The 17,323-nt window shown below is 37.5% G+C and overlaps 1 protein-coding gene across 1 annotated transcript in view; it reads left to right on the top strand.

Annotated features, from left to right (window-relative positions):
• DSG4 (desmoglein 4) overlaps window positions 1-10,530 on the top strand; it is a 29,581-nt gene extending 19,051 nt beyond the window's left edge. The window contains 6 exon segments of the mRNA XM_032859447.1: window positions 33-260; window positions 2,340-2,645; window positions 5,366-5,508; window positions 5,660-5,723; window positions 7,098-7,306; window positions 9,766-10,530. Coding sequence (XP_032715338.1) covers window positions 33-260; window positions 2,340-2,645; window positions 5,366-5,508; window positions 5,660-5,723; window positions 7,098-7,306; window positions 9,766-10,530 — 1,715 coding nt within the window.
• Window positions 10,531-17,323: the final 6,793 nt, after the last annotated feature.

The following is a 17,323-nucleotide window of genomic DNA, read 5'->3' as shown; positions in this document are numbered from 1 at the left end:
ACCCCAACACCCACGATGCTCTGCTGTTTCAGATGGCTCTGGGAGAACGGCCACAGGAACCATATGTATCGAAGTTCCTGATGTCACTGATTACTGTCCAGTTGTTTTAGCTGAAACTCATTACATATGCATTGCCTCTCCATCAACGCTTATCTCTGCAAGAGATGTTGGTGATCATTCTTATGGGTCTCCCTATACCTTCTGTGTTGTTGATCAGCCACCGGGGACTGCTGACATGTGGGATATGGAACCAGTAAATGGTAAGCGGAATGCAAACTTGCTCATCTTTAAGACCAAAAGCAAACACAATGACTAAATAATTAGGCAAGACAGGTAATAATACTTTCTATCTCTGTTTCTGTGATTCTTGCCCACATTCATAATAAGCGAGAAAATCTTTCATATTCACACTTAGGATATTTGGAAAATTTTTAAACTGGTATAAAAGTAAAAATGTTTTCTCAACACTGCAATTACAAATAGTAGGATGTAAATATCAGTTTATCTACCATTTTGTATATGTGGTGTGTTACATATATTTGATCAATTTGAAATAAACTGAACCCTTGACTAACTCATCATATGTCACAATTCCCTACTTTGAATTATTTCAGGCAAATCTCTTAAAAGTTTCTGAAACTCAAGTATCCCATGGATACATCTACATATTTTCTACTCAGGTACACATAAGAGCAATGAAATTCTTTCTAGAAAGAATGATAAGCTCAGACTTTTTGTAAAGGTAAAAATTTAAATCCAAATTGCTCGATATGGGAAGAATGGTTAGGCAAACAGTAGTACATATTATTAAGATGTAGTACATACAGCATTAAAGTTAGAATTATATGAAGCATTTAGATACAAAGAAACACATAAACCAAAGTATTTAAATAGTAAAGATGTCCAAGTAGTACATGTGTTTGTGGTAACTACTGCTACGTTAAAAAAAAAAAAATGCCTGGGGGTACTGAGAGTAAATTTCAGACAACATAACATTTTATATACTTGGGTTCTACCTCCCTGAGATGTCAAATAGATAATAGAAAATGAAATACTATAAGAGGACCTCTTTTGGATCGCAATAGCTCTCTAAGTTCCTTCACTTGAGGCAACAGTAAAAGATTTTTAGGGGGTGATAGGATGGGGGTCCGACCTCAGAGCCCAAGGTGAGAGGAAATATTTCCCAGCTCTCAGAAGCCACTAAGATTCTCCATTCAGAGAATGGAGAAACCCTAAAACGATGCCAGAGAAAAATACCACCCTTAAGGAGTTAGTCAAAAGAGGAAATTAGGCAACTTGTTTTCATCAGAAAACTTTTTGGCTCTTTTCCACAAAACCACTTTAATATTTTAAAAAGCTAAGCACTAAAATAACCCCATTAAAATTAAGACAACTTTGAATTCATTCTACCTATAAAGCCCAATATGCCATTCTTAAATAACAACTGCTAAACACATTTTCCTCATTAAGATCTGAAATATTATGAGTAAAAACATTTTTTAAAAAGGTTCAATGTGGAGGTTCATAAAGGTATTCAAATTATATTATAGATTTGCCAATAAAAAATATAATTGCATCGGAGACAATATTCCTGGAGTTCTATTTAGATGTTGGTGTCAAAGAACAGCATAAGCTTTAACCTAATGTGCTGTGGCATTACACATTATTCAAATCTTGCCTTATGCACAGGTTATATTTTGGTAGACACAGCTGACTTATCATAAAGCTAAATGAAATTAATAAATGATAATATTTATAATTAGTGCATGTTATGGGTTAATCAATTAACACTCATGATTTAGGTGTAAATTTAATCCTCTCTAAATCTTTCTTGGGTTAACAAATAAATTTCAACCTCTGTTTTAAGCAATAATTTCCATGCAAATCAATAGGCAGTGGTAGCACAAAGAATTAGGAAAATGATAGCTATTGAAATCATCTAAATTTAAGTGACAAAACAGCACCTCTGAATAAGAGATAAACAACAGTCTTAAGGAGGCTCTTTGCAAACCATATTCCTAAATAGAAGACTTCTAATATTTCCTTTCTGCTCGATATTCTTCATTCATTGGACAAATATTTATTGAGTGCATAAAATATGCCAAATGTTATTGCTCTAGAAAATAAGCAGCAGGGTCCTAGCCTCCTTCAAAGAAATAACAATTCATCAGGAAGAAGTATTAAACAATTCATTATAAATATTTTTTTAAAAGTAAGTATAGCGTGCCCTATGACTAAGGGAACATGAGAAAAATAAGGCCCTAGGGGAGTCTTGGGTATTAAGAAGTGTTACCCCAAGGAATTTCCATTTATTTTCTCTTTCCTCTCTTCCTTTTCAGCTACCTCTGCAATCCTGAGAGCCGTGCAGTCTTTAGACCAGATTGTTTACCAAATCCCAATCATAGTGAAGGACAGCTATCACCGGGCGTGCGAATTGCCACAGATCGTAGCATTAGAGGCCTGTGACTGCGACAACAACAACGTGTGCTTGTATCCTAGCACAACGGGCGTCGACGTAGGGGACGGCAGCTCAGCTACCAGTGACATAGATGGCACTATCACTGATGAACAGGCTGGGGGTTCAAATGTTGGTCTCGGACCCACAGGGATGGGCATGATCGCTATGGGACTCCTACTACTACTTTGTAAGTACTAGATCGAATCCCTTTTCAGCAATTCTTCAAGACAAGAATGTAACCAGTTTCACTGAGGTGGCTAGTTTCATTTGGCCACTTCCCTTTGGTATCTATAGCAATTCTCATGGGGATTTGGAAAAAAAAAAAAAAACAGTGGGAGTAATAAGGGCACGTACTTGTTCTGTAATAATAACTAGAATTATTGAGGGTCACAGAGATGAAAAACACAAGCAAATTTCTAAGTATAAAATAGCAAAACAGAGTAAATCTCATCATGAAAATGTTTAGCAAAGTGCTTTAAAAGAGGTAAGAAGCAATTCAAGTCCAAGTGGGAAAGGTTGGGAGTCTTTACAGAGGAAGTGGCTTTGACCCAGGCCCTACACGCCAAAGATTTTCTTAGAAGAAGGGTGGTATCCGAGGGAAAATCTGAAAGGAGCAACACAAACATAAATAAGGAGAGGGATGGAAAGGCACTGACCACTCAGGAAATGGACAGGCTAAAATGTGGCTGGGAGCCATCATACAGGAATGCTCACGATAAGCCAAACGTTCTGGGCTTCAGTCCACAGGCAATGAGAAATCAGTGAGGATGTGTGAAATCAGGTGACCCATTCACGCTGGCTTAATAGGAAGCCTGGAGAAGAGCTTAGAAGAATACATGAGCCTATGGACTCTTGATAAGAGTGTCTGCAACTAGGACCATGGTCACAGGCATGGTGAGGTTCCTAAGCAAACCCTGCAAAAGGGGTCCTCCTCTGCCTATACCATTTCTTAAAACACGCAAATCCTCAGAGGAGTAATACATTTTAGGCTGCCCCTGCAATACTTTAGATTTTGTGGAAATCAAAAACTGTATTCAAAAAAAAGCTGACTAAATCCTTCAAACTATAATATGAATACGCTTCAGTGAAGAAGTACTCACTGAAACATGATCATTTTGAGGAATGAAAAAACAAGTGACTTTTGGACAGAATTTCCTTTTAAAATTGTATTTATTTATTTATCTGTCAGAGAGAGAAAGAGAGAGAGTGAGCAGGCACAAAGAGGAAGAGCAGCAGGCAGAGGGAGAAGCTGGCTCCCTGATGGACAAGAAGCCCGATACAGGACTCAATCCCAGGACCCTAGGATTATAACCTGAGCCAAAAGCGGATGCTTAACCAAATAAGCCACCCACGCATCCCCGCACTTCCTTTCTTAACTAATACGAACTTTCAAGATTATACTAAGATCACGAGTGATTATCAGAATGGTATTAGAGATATTTTCCCAGAACATGCCAATAGCAAATGAGTCGAGGTGTCAGCCTGCTTTTAAGCCAGTGGGTCTCAGTCTCAGCTGCACATCAGAATCATTGGAGATCTTTAAAATTAATCATGTTCAGGCAGGAGTACTCAAGATGAGACCCCAGCTGTGGCACATGCAAGCCCTCTGCTGAAGCTGATGTGCAATTCAGGGATAAAAACCCAGAGTCAGCTGCATTCCCCACAGACCAGTGCTCAGAATTTCCTAACTCTTCCTTAATCAGGCCAAGAAAGTGTAAGAGTTGTGAAGTCGATGGTAGGAGGAGCATACCCTTTTGGACAGTTCTTTGTCCTCAATGGAGAAGCCCAAACTGTGTTCTTGGGGGGCAGGAACCATGTGATGGAGAGAGGAGGGGTCCCTACCCAAAACATCTTCTCAAAGCGCCTTTATTTAAGACTTTTGATGTTTGCTCCAAGTGAGATTAACTATTTCAATGAAATCAACTAAAGTCCTGATTTAGGAGCTTTGATACTTTCGTCCATACCTCTAAGTAACACAGGGGAATGCATGCTATACTAGTCAATTAGAAAAGTATAAAAAACAACTACAGTGGACCCCAAAGTACTAAACTGAGTATATTCTAAAATCTTAGAAAACTTAGGAAATGTTATTTATGGATTAACATGTAGAACTGAAGTAAAGTTTTCATTATAGTTTGAAGACAAAAATCTTAATAAATATAAGGAGCTCAGTTAAAATTAGTGGGTGATATTTGATTGATTCTGAGTGTAAATATGAGGATTGAAGGAGAAACCTATTTTTAGGTCCTATAACTGAAATTTGTATTCAATCTTTTTGATAACATATATTGATTGTGTATTTAACTTATACATATATACATGATGCTTGGTTACATGGGCTTGTATATATTGGTTTTTATATGGATAGGCAAATATATATATATATACACATACACATATATATATCCACAGAGACTATGTGTACATATATACATATCCAGGTACCTGCACATAGAAACGTGCTCTTGGAGATAAGTACATATTTATTCATGTGTATATATAGGCTAGTAAACATATATATACATACACAGACAATTATATGTGTGTACATGAGGGACTAAGAATCAGAAAATTGGATTTGAATCTTGGATCTGCCAGCAACCAGTTGGGAGTCCTAAAGTAAATGGAAGAAAGGACCTTACTTTCCTAATGTATCAGTAAAGAACCCTGATTATGTGATCCCAAATTCCCTTCAGTCAAGCTTCAAAAGTCTATGTGATTTGGTGGTTTGGTGTTTATAAACATGGGTATGTATATTTAGTCCTTTAGGGAAAACTGATGCTTTCTTACATTTGCATTTTTCCCTTTGGTTCTCGATATAATGCCACATTTTTCAAAAAAGGGTACATTTAATGACTTCCTAACTTAGACAATATGTGTGAACTCTCTTCCCACTTTCCTGAGTAGTGTCTCCACTCTTGCTGCTCATATGTTGCTGCTGCAAAAGAAGACAGCCCGAAGGCCTGGGGACGAGGTTTGCTCCTGTGCCAGAAGGGGGGGAAGGAGTGATGCAGTCTTGGAGGATAGAGGGGGCCCATCCCGAGGACAGGGTGAGTGCACTGTCATGTTCCTGAGAAGTATGGGATTTCCATGGAATTGAGCATGTCTTGACAATTATGCAAGACACAAAAATAAAAATATGTCAGTTTTTATATACTTAACATAAAGCATGCATTTCAAAAATATTTTCTTTCTTTTCAGGATGTGTCAAATATATGTGTACCCATGACAGCCTCTAATACCCAGGATCGTATAGATTCTTCTGGTCAGTGGACACCAAAATCTGTTTTTCTTTTTAAAATTTGCAAAATTATTCGACCAGTTAAATTTCATGTATAAGTAATTTTAAAAGAAAACAGTATGTTTGCCAACTCTTTGGATGATAGTATAATGAGAGGGAAGGTTACATGTTTGAAGTTAGCATTCTTTTTTTCTTAAACTACAGGCAGAGGAGTATGGTGTAGCAATTGAAAATGTAAACTCTAGAACCAGAAAATTTGAGTTTGATGCCCAGCTATGTCCTTGGGCCAGCACTTAACCTCTCTGGGCCTCAATTTCCTTATCTTTGAAATTGGGTTTATGATAATACCTACTTCAAAGTGTCACTGTAAAGAGTCACACGCGCACACATACACACACACACAACATATGATATATAATGTATGTATTATATAGTATATCATATGCTATATATGTATATGTGTGGTATGCGAATATATATCACAGAATATATACATACACATATACATACAAAATGTGTGTGTCTATATATATATATATATATGCACATAAATATACATACAAAATGTGTGTGTGTCTATATATATATATATATATATATATCACAAAATATATGGAACAGTGCCTTGCATAGAGTGCTACTGTAGCCATTATTTGTAATACAAGCTGTTCAAAAAATAATAATAAAAGAAAAAGCAGCAAAAATGCTCTTCTAATATACACTGAAATACTTTTCTTAAATCTACACGTGCATTTGCCCCACCAAGCCTTATAGTCTCCTAATTTACCAGCTCCATGTACACCTAGGAATACTGTAAAATACCCAGCAAGTGGACAATGACCAAACAAAGTTGCCTAATTTCTAGAGCAGACATGAGATTTCTCAGTGGTGGTTCCTTAGTATCCCCAAGCAGAGTTGGGATGCAGAGAGCCTAAGGTGGCTGAGCACGCCTAGGAAAGCCAGCTCTCCCTCTAGCGCTGGGGTGAATGAGGACCATTTCAGTTTCTGCTGGTGCCCTTGCTGTGGAGGGTTCCTGGGTGGTGTGTAAGCCCTCTCTGACAGGCCAGGGCAGCTTGCCAGAGGCCGTGAGAGAGGGACAGGACAGAGGCAGAGGTCCTGCTCTTCTTGGCAAGCTCTCCACCTGTGAGTCTAGGTGAGAAGCTGGTGCAAATGTGAGGCCAAAGTCTGAAAGCTAGCTCCCTCTGTACCATTTACTATTATTTTATCAGCAAGCCTGAGACTGGGCAGAATTCGAATGGCTCCTTGCCTGGCTTTCCGGGAGCTACTTGTGTGGGTAGGTGCGGTGTGTAACATGGCACACAGTGGCTGGCAGTGTTGCACATGGATGAACAGGGCAGAGCAGTCAAGCACTGTTCTCTGAACACTCACTCCTTTCAGAAATCTACACTAACACCTACGCGGGAGGAGGAACGGTGGAAGGGGGTGTGTCGGGAGTGGAACTCAACACAGGACTGGGGACCGCCGCTGGCCTGGCCGTGGGAGAAGCAGCAGGAGCTCGACGGAGGAGAAGTTCCACGATAGGAACCCAGTGGGAATACGCAGACATGGGCCTGAACATGGCTTTCTTGGACAGCTATTTCTCTGAGGTAATCCCCCTGCACACAGTAACACGAAATAGTCTTGAGACTGAATGATAACCCCCATGGCAGTAGGTTCTTCTGAAATATATTGAGTCATTCTCAACTCTGTCTCAGTCCTGAAAAAAAGTACTTCATATTCAATTGAATATTCACACATCCATCTTAATACTGTGGAAAAGGCTAGCATCTCTCATCATTCCCTACTTCCCTTTGCCCCTCTTTGTTTGTTTTCATTTGTTTCCTTCTCCTTTTCCCACTTTGTTTCCTATAGCAGCAACAAAACAGGAGGATTCTTACCAAGAAAAAAAAAAAATGTGTCTCCAAGTCCTCTCTGTAGGTGTCGCTCCTGCAGGTTTTCCAAGTATCTCCAATAGAAAGGAGAAAAAAATAAATTAAAAGCTAGGACTGGGGAAGGAAGAGAATGGTAACTCAGGAGTAAAGCATCACCATAACTTGCTGCTAGATCAGGTCCTAGAACCCCTGTCTCCTGTTCTCTATCCAGTACCCCATCACCAAGAATATGTGTCCCCTCACTAAGAGAAGGGATCATGGGTCTCTGAGCATTCCAAAGAAGAAAGCTCCATTAGACTGGCCTAACAGAGTAGCACAAGGGGTAAATAAATCCCCTTGTGAGTCCCTATTTAGTATGTTATTTCATTTAATTAGCAATCCATTTCATCTCACATTTCAACCAGCCTGTTTGACTCCCTATATGGTAACACGTGAGTTTCACCACTGCTCCTAACGAAATAGAAAAAAAAAAAAATAAGGATGTTTTTGTAATTTTAAGCTCTTTCCTAAAATCAGTAGTTACAAATACTATCACAGACTATGCATGAATCATACTGACTATGTAAATGAGTGATCAATACCACTAAAAATACTTGATAAATGAGCACAAATCATATATGTACCATAGAAATGTCACAGAAATTATATTTAACAAATCATTCATAAAAATCACACTAATATTAAAAGAGCTTTACCATTAAAGTTAAAATTGTCCTGGGCATTCTGATATGTCAAATAAAATCAAAATATGTTCCCTTTTCTCTGTGAGCACTGAGGTCACCCTTCCCCAAACATTTCAGCTCTACACTTTAAAAAATGGCACTAGATTTCACAGGTGGTGTGATGCAGCCTCTCCCTCTCCTAGCTGAAGCCTGCAGGATGGTGAAGTGCTTCCTTCCTGCCACATTTTATACCTCTAGCCTCCACCCCTACAGCCAATTTGTTCCCTGGGCAAGAGGAGCTTTTGACCCCTTAGAGAGGGGTCACTTCAAAATATTAAACAGCAGGGTGTCCAGGTGGCTCATTCAGTTAAGCATCTGCCTTCAGCTCATGTCATGATCCCAGGGTCCTGGGATCAAGCCCAGCATCAAGTTCCCTGCTCAGCGTGGAGTGTGACTTTTCCTCTCCCTCTGCCCCTCTCTCTGCCACTTGCACACTCTCTCTCTCTCTCTAGAATAAATAAATAATAAAAGTTTAAAAAAAAAATGTTAACCAGCAAAGTTTTAATGTAGCACCAAACTCATGAAGAAATTATTTCAAGACTTAAAACCACTTATTTCCAATGGTAGAATTTAGAATCCAATACAGAGCAGAGGGTAAGCAACATGATGTAGTATAAAAAGGATAGCTGAACTTGAGGTAGCATTCTACAATGATTTGAGTCTTGAACATGCCATTCACTCTCTCTGGGCCTTCGGCTACCTTAGTTATAAAATAGGGAAGAGGTAAGATTATATCAGATTCTGTGGGGTTTCTTGGAACCCAACAGGGCCACAGCACCTGAAGGAAAGTGAAGAGAGAACTAGCAGCCACCCCACCCTCTTCAAACAGAGAAGTTCCCTTCCATCCGTTCTACACCTAGGATTTCATTTAAAGGAGCTGTCTTAAAAATGATTTGAAAATCACAGTAGGTAACCTCTTAGTGCCTTCTTCCTGTTAATCTAACTCCAAAGACATCTTGGCTCTCTTCACGTAGATCACATAAAACCACTGAACATTTGGACACAAGTTTCTGAAGCTTAAAGATATTGACATCTTTATACATGCTTTTATTCCAAGTTGATAAACTCTCTCTCCTCAAGTAAGTAACATATTGAACATAACTAAATATATCTTGTTATTTCTAGACCACCTCAGAAACAAAAGACTATAAATCCAAAAAATTAAACCTTGTCTTTGACAAATCTGGATTGCCAAAATCTGAATAAAAGGTAGAAATTATTATTTGTTAGCTTTCAAATAAGAGTGGCTTACATTTATTCAAACTCTATGCACCATCAATAAAAACTGATCTCCTTTAAAAATTCCATTTAGAATTTCAGCAAAAAGTTTTCAGTGCTTTTTTCAGTTCATTCCATTAAAATCTCAAATCAGACACCTCTTAAAAATTATTGTAACTCTTTGGTTATTTTAAGGGACAAGAAACTAATTTCCTGTTTTTCTTCTAATTTTAGAAAGCATATGCTTATGCAGATGAAGACGAAGGTCGACCAGCAAACGACTGCTTGCTCATTTATGACCATGAGGGAGTAGGGTCTCCCGTTGGCTCCATTGGTTGCTGCAGTTGGATTGTGGATGATTTAGATGAAAGCTGTATGGAAACTTTAGATCCAAAATTCAGGACTCTGGCTGAAATCTGCTTAGACACAGAAATTGAGCCATTTCCTTCACAGCAGGCCTGTATACCTATCAGTACTGACCTCCCTCTGCTGGGCCCTAATTATTTTGTTAATGACTCTTCGGGAATGACTCTCTCAGAGGCTGAATTCCAGGCAGAAATGGCAATACCTGAACCCATGATCCATGGGGATATTGTAGTGACCGAGACTTACACAACGGCTGACCAATGTATGCAACCCACTACAATTGTTTTCGATCCTCAACTCCCACCCAATGTCGTAGTAACCGAAACAGTTATGGCACCTGTCTATGACGTTCAAGGGAATATCTGTGTACCTGCTGAGTTAGCCAACACACACAATGTAATCTATACTGAGAGAGTGCTGTCTAGTCCTGGTATGCCTGACATGAGCAGTGGTAGCATGACTGATGGCTGTATGGGACCTGTAATGAGTGGCGGTATTTTGGTGGCACCCGAAATTCAAGTGACACAAATGATGAGTCCCAACATTCACATAAGCCAAACCACTGGTTCCACATCCCCAATGACATCTAGACACAGAGTACGGTATAGTAACATACATTACTCCCAACAGTAAGCGCTTTGGGTCAGTATTCCACAGGGAGACCTTGTAATCACCAACACATCCATCAAAGGCATTTAATGTACTATATTTAACATTTTAACACCCAACAAATATTAAAATATCCTAAGATCAATGCCATTCTTTGAATATCTCTTATTAGGGGGTGAATATGGCTAAGCACTTTAGATAAGTCTTTTAAAATTCTTTCTGATTTTAAATAATGTGCCAAAAACTTAAAGAAAATGTATTCTATCCTTTGATACTGTCTAATAAATGAGCACGTAACTCATAAGGCAAATATTAGAGGTCTTCAGGCCTATAGGACTGGTCATGTAAGCCAAGATGCCTTTGTTCTTGGAGGCTGCAAAAGAAGTCTTGCCTGCATTTACCAGTCATATTTATTTTTTGAGAAATATTTCTGTTAAAAATTTTTAATTGAAAAAGTGAATGAGGTGTACATTTCTGAAAGGAGATTGAAAAGGAAAATAGAGCATCTATCATTAGCGATCTGAAGACATTTGTCTCTTCAAACAGTTTCTCAAGATATGCATTATTTAGGGCATGATTAATACAATACAGGGAAAGAGTTTGCCAGCTGAATGCATCACTGAAAACAGTTCACTGAAAAGAATTACAAGTGTATAGATATGCATATATACATAAATCAATATGGATGAATTTTTATCGCACTTTATTGATTTATATCAGTAACTGTAAATTAATTTAGGATAGTAAAAAGAATTATGACAACAGTAGAGTACAAACAGTTCTTAGGGAAAGCAATAGAGTATTTCCTTCATACAGAGAATGTTTTTTCTATTCTTGCTAATTATGTCAGAAACCCATATGAAATATGGTTTACTCTGTTTTTTTGACCTGAGTCATAGAGCTTTGATTTGGCAATCAGATATTCTCCAAAGCACCTCTGTAGTTACACATGTATTCAATAATATTTACTTAGAAACTACTATGTAATGAGTGCCAGTCTTGTCTCTATGAGTAAATAGATGAGGAAGACAAACATTATTTCTGTCTTCCTAGAATTTCCAACTCATTTCTAGACTTAAAACTTTGGGGATACAGCTTTGAGTTCCTACCAAGAATAATTAACAAGGTATTTAAGTCCGTTACTAAGTTGTGTTTCTCTTTTTAACACTGCTACTTCTGTTGAATGAATGAAATGGAAACACATGCACAGATCGCTTACTTCTAGTAGGTATAAAGTAGGTATAAAGGTATAAACCTTTAAGAGGTTCTAGCAAAACCATTTTATTTAATTCTGTAAAATATGTAAACTATATAGTAGTAATTATAATGTGACTCATAAAACAATGTAAATGAAATAAACTTATTTGCAGGGCTTATTCCTTTTGGAAGGAAATAACTGTAATGCTTCTTACTTAATTTGTTTCTTTATAAATAAAACTATGGTAGAATTTGGAGCATCTCACATAATCTTTTGCCCAATTCTCTCATTTTATAGAAGAGGAAACTAGAACTGGAGAGGTAAAATGACCACAACCTACTAGTTGTGGTACAGAACTTTGAAGCCATTGCTCGATATTCTGGCCTGTTATCCATACTACATATCCATACTATATATATATCCATACTATAACCTATATATGCATACTATAACTTCATCAGACATGGAGAGGATCAAGTTTGGCCTGTTGCATGGTCTTTATGGGTTTAAAGTTGAAAACACTGTAAGATATGAGAAACAATCAAGAAAATACTACTAAACATTTAACTGAAACCACTTGTGAGAAGGCTAAGGAAATTTCTCTATGAACTTTCCTACCAATACACAAAGATTTAAGGGTGCTTCCAAAAGAGGAAATCTACTTCTGGTGGATGTTTTGCCTTATGTCGTTCATGGAAACAAGACCAGAACCATTTTATTTTCTCTCTCAACATTATCAGTGAGGAGGAACTCCTCCATTATTCTAAGATGGTCCATATCACTCACATGTTATAAGCCTCTGAAGTTGGAATATTATTAAAATATCATACCGATCAAAATAGAAAGCATAAAACAAGATATCCTCTTCACTACTAAAGAGTTAGGGTATTGATTTATCTAGGATATAAAGATGATATAGCATTGATACCATTGAGGTTAAGATTTAAAAATGAACCCAGGCATTCAAGAGATGAGATTTACTTAATAAATATAATAACATAAAGTTTGAGTCATATCTCTTGCCCCATGCAATTACCTGAAGGGAAGGTGTTATCCAATGCATAAATGGGTTATCTTAGAAAAGTCTTATTAGGTGAAGGGAAAGGAAGACATTAAGAAGACAGTATATATAGGGGAGCCTGGGTGGTTTAGTCAGTTAAGATCTGCCTTTGGTTCAGTCAAGATCCCATGTGACTGGGATATGAGCTCAGCCCAGGAGTTGGGCTCCCTGCTCAGGGGGAAGTCTGCGTCTCCCTCTCTCTCTGCCTCTCCCCCTGCTGGTGCTATCTAAATAAATAAATAAAATCTTTAAAAAAAAAAGTATTTATAAACTTGTTTCAGAAAAAAGTTATTTGAAAAAATTTCATCTTTTGAATTAGATATTTCTGATGGCAATATATTACCAAATGTAATAATGTTTTATATATTTCTTCAATAAAAAATATGTGATAAAGCAAAAAATGTTTCATTTTCTCTTTGGTGCATGTAGTGTTCTACACACAAACACACATTCAGAAAAATTTTCCCCAATGTGTTGCTAGGTGATTATCATGTCTATAGTGATGGGTATAATACAGGAGCATGAATTCACTTGTAAATTGAAATTCAAAAGTATTTACTCATCAATGGTAAAATTTCTCAATAAAATCATCATTTTCTTAGTAAATGCTCACTATAAACTAACATGTCAACTGCATAAATTCCAGAAATTGTTCTAGATTAGAGAATTAAATATCTTCTTTTTCCCTGTGGACCTAAATTCAATAAAATTATCATTATTGCTCCTCTATCAGAGGCACTAATTTCTGTTGAATAAGAAAAGAATAATGAATTTTCATAAGGTGAATTGAGGAAGACTTCTTGAAAATGGTGAGATCTAAGCTAGGCCAAGCAGAATTTCATCTGACAGGGATTCCAAAGGTATAAAAACTAAAAACATAGGATATAATCAAAGAACACTAAGTGTAAAATTAAACACAATAAAAAATGTCTAAAGCAAAATAGGCATTATAAAATTGTACATGGTCAGCCATTTGATATGATGCTTACTGTAATAATTACTCTGAATATATTATCCTATTGATTTCATTAAACACTATGGTATGACTGCTACCCATGTCATCCATGAAGACACTAAAGCATTGTTATTTTTATGTTAGAGCTTCAGTGAGTAGCACAGTTAAAATTCAAACCTAGGATGGCCTACTATTAATCTTCAAATTCTTTTGACTTAATTCTGGAAGGATATGTGAGCAAGGCAAATGGTAAAGAAACTTGAATCTCATTAGGGGTTTGGTTTTAACTTGGTATAAAATGGGGAACAAGCGAAATTTTGTTCATAAATGGCAGGTCTTATTTTAGGAGCTGACACTGGGGCATCCATCAGGAGTCCTCATGACAGCTGGTACGCTATTGATCACAGAGACACCCACGAGACCACAGAGCCAAGGGTACTCCAAAAAGTCAACATTTAAAGGTGAGCTTGCTGGCTCCAAACCCTCATAGATCCTCTTGGACCACCACTGTGATAAGCAGTTGTATTTTGGGTGGTCTAAAATAACTTCAATCAATCAAAGTTTTTCTACATTGGCTGGCCTTGACCTCCCCCCTCAACCCCCACTTCAAGTGAGGTATATAGACCATCTGCAGGTCCCAGAATAGGTCATGCTTTCTCATATCTCTGTCACTCTGCCCCTCCTTGGTTCCTTAACCTGGAACCCTCTTCATGCTCCTCATCTACTTAGCTTTTCCTGCTTACCCTTCAACACTCACTTCAACCATTGCTACCTCCCAGAGAGCATTTCCTGATATCTCTTTCCCTGCCCCCAAGCTGCTGGCTTAGCTAGCTTTCCTCTACCTCTACTAACACAGAGTATTAGCATATGCTTGCCAGCCTGTGAGTACCTTAGGAAAAAAGGCACTACTTTTCTCCAGTGTTAATAAAATATCTAGCATGCACTCATTAATTTTAGAAGTGAAGAATATAGTCCATTTCTCTCAGGCACCTATAAGGAAGTGTCTACAGTTTACCAGCATTGCCTCTAGATAGCAGCCCTTTGAATGGTCTTGTGTAAATGCCATCCTTGGCAAGAAAATATAAGTATATAATTCAGAAAGACAACTAATTTCAGGAGAAATTTACCTTTTGCAGAAAAAAAGTAATAAAGTATTGAAAACCTCATGTGCTTTTTGAAAGAAATTATGTTATAGCTGAAGAAAAGAAATTTTAAAATCTTACTGAGAAAGTGATTCTACTTTCAGGATTTACAAGATAAATACATCAGAAGAACGTTAAAATTTCTGAGAATTTGAGAGACTGCTGATAATAAGATCGCCCTTCATTAGAGCCATTGATTGTGGGTCTTTTCTCTTTCAAAACCATTTCTTCTATATAAGGTCGGTAATAAAATGTGTCCCTGTGTGTGTGTGTGTGTGTGTGTGTGTGAGATAGAGCACTATAGCAGGAAAAATAGAGTTCCCAGTATTAAGAGAAACATTTTTTACTTTTTATCAAAACAACCACGAAAACCAATGAATGAATTCTAAAAATTACACTTACATGTAACACGAAAAAAAATCCCAGAAGGTCGCACTTACTGTCACTACATATCATATAAATTTCTTGAATGTTACAATATTTAAATGGCTGTTACAATATTTTAAACATGGACTAATTATTAAATACAGTCAATGAAAATTAATTTGCTATGACAACTTCTTTAAATCTATTTCAGCTTATTTAAGGGGTCCCTGGGTGGCTCAGTCAGTTGAGCCTACAACTCTGGGTTTCACCTCAGGTCATGATCTCAGGGTCGGAAGATGGAGCCCTGTGTTGGTCTCAGTACTCAGTGCAGAGTCGGCTTGGGATTCTCACTGCTTCTCCCTCTGCCCCTCCCTCTGCCCCTCCCTCATCCCCCCCCCAAAAAATAAGATAAAATAGATAATAAATAAATTAGTTAGTTAATTAATTAATTCTATTTCAGCTTATTTGAAATAACAGTAAGACTAAAGAAATAGAGTTCACACCGGGAAGGAATCCACTTTTTGTGGATTGCTAAGAAAATGAATAAACAAAAGATTGTGAGGTATTTTATCATTCTAAAAAATAATAAAGGAAAAGGCAATAAAAACCCTTCTCATAATTACACAAATAAATTCTCTTTTACAGATAAAGATAGCCATTGTCTGGCACTCAGGCATCATGTGCTAACACAAAGGGCTTATGCATTAGCTCATATGCAGGTGGGACTGTGCTTAGACAGGCAATGTAAGGAAGGGTGGATTAAAAAAGGAGTTGAATAAAAGTGGAACAAATGAAAATTGAAGACTACTCATATTTATTGTTGTTGGCATAAAAGATTAACTCTCAGCATCGAAAAATTTTTCTTAAAAAGAGGTTGGATTAGAAATCCATAAAGCTGAGTTTCTCTGTGATTAGCAAGATGACTAAGTTAAAGGCAAGAGAGATACTATGTGTTTAATAGGGAGGCAGTGACTATGCATGGTGAGTGATGGTGAGGTGTTGGTACAAAAGTCACAACGCACACATGCGATCAGCATAAACACTGGTTGACTGGGAAGTCTTCATTATGTATTTAAATACAGAGGAGGTACTGACTGGGTGGGGACCTTGGTATCAATGAGACATGAGCCATCAGGTGCAGGGAACATGAAACTACATAGGTACTGTAAAGAGAGAAGAATAAAGAACCAAATGTTTATTTATTATCATATGTAAAGAATTACACTAATTGCTTCTTCAAACATATTCTCATTTAATCCCCTTATGATCTCTCTTTCTAAATGGAGAAAATTGAGAAAAAGAAAACTTATGGGAACTACTGTGAGCTAGTTCCAAAGCTCATTCATTCATTCATTAAATGTTTTTTGATCATTTCACTATTTACTTGTGAACTAGCTGCTAGGGGTAGAGAGGTAAACTGAGGTCCTTGCCATCAAGGGCCTCACAGTCCAATGCAGGAAGAAGTAAAGAGTTAAAATGTAGTTTGGCAAGTGTTACCCAAGAGAATAAATAAGAGTGCTATGGGCAGAGACTGGGAGCATCCAGCCAAGTTGGAAAGGCTTCCCAGAAGAAATTATCTTTTACTGAGACTGGAAGGACCCAATGGGAAAAAGCCAGATAAAGAAATGGGAAGGGCACTCAAAACTAGAAAGAATGGGAGAGAAGCACAGAAACTGAGAACATGGAAAAAGAGATTAGCTCCTCAGAAAACTGAAAGGAGTCTGGTAAGGCTGGGGAATGAAGGAAGACAATTATAGAGACATAAGTCAGAAGCCTAAATATGTATGACATGCTAAGGAATTCTTATTTTAATCTGAAAGTTAAAGAGAACCGTTGAAATATTTAAAGAAGAGTGAATTTGAAATCACTTGTGAAGTCTGCTCTGGTACAGATAGAAGGGGTGCAAGTCTATTGATAAGGAGATCAGTGAGGAAGCTGATTCAATGAACCAAGACAGTGAGGGAATGATTTGAGTTTCATCTACCAGTCATAATCTTTGAGATAATGGAACAATTAACTGCCCATATCACAAAATCATAGTATAAGTTTCATGGGGCGCCTGGGTAGCTCAGTTGGTTAAGCGTCCAACTCTTGTT

The sequence above is a fragment of the Lontra canadensis genome, unplaced genomic scaffold, assembly GCF_010015895.1.
Source record: "Lontra canadensis isolate GAN:19392208 unplaced genomic scaffold, GSC_riverotter_1.0 scaffold17, whole genome shotgun sequence".
Taxonomy (NCBI): domain Eukaryota; kingdom Metazoa; phylum Chordata; class Mammalia; order Carnivora; family Mustelidae; genus Lontra; species Lontra canadensis.
Note: the sequence above shows the minus strand (reverse complement) of the source record. Positions and strands in the feature narration are given on the sequence as shown.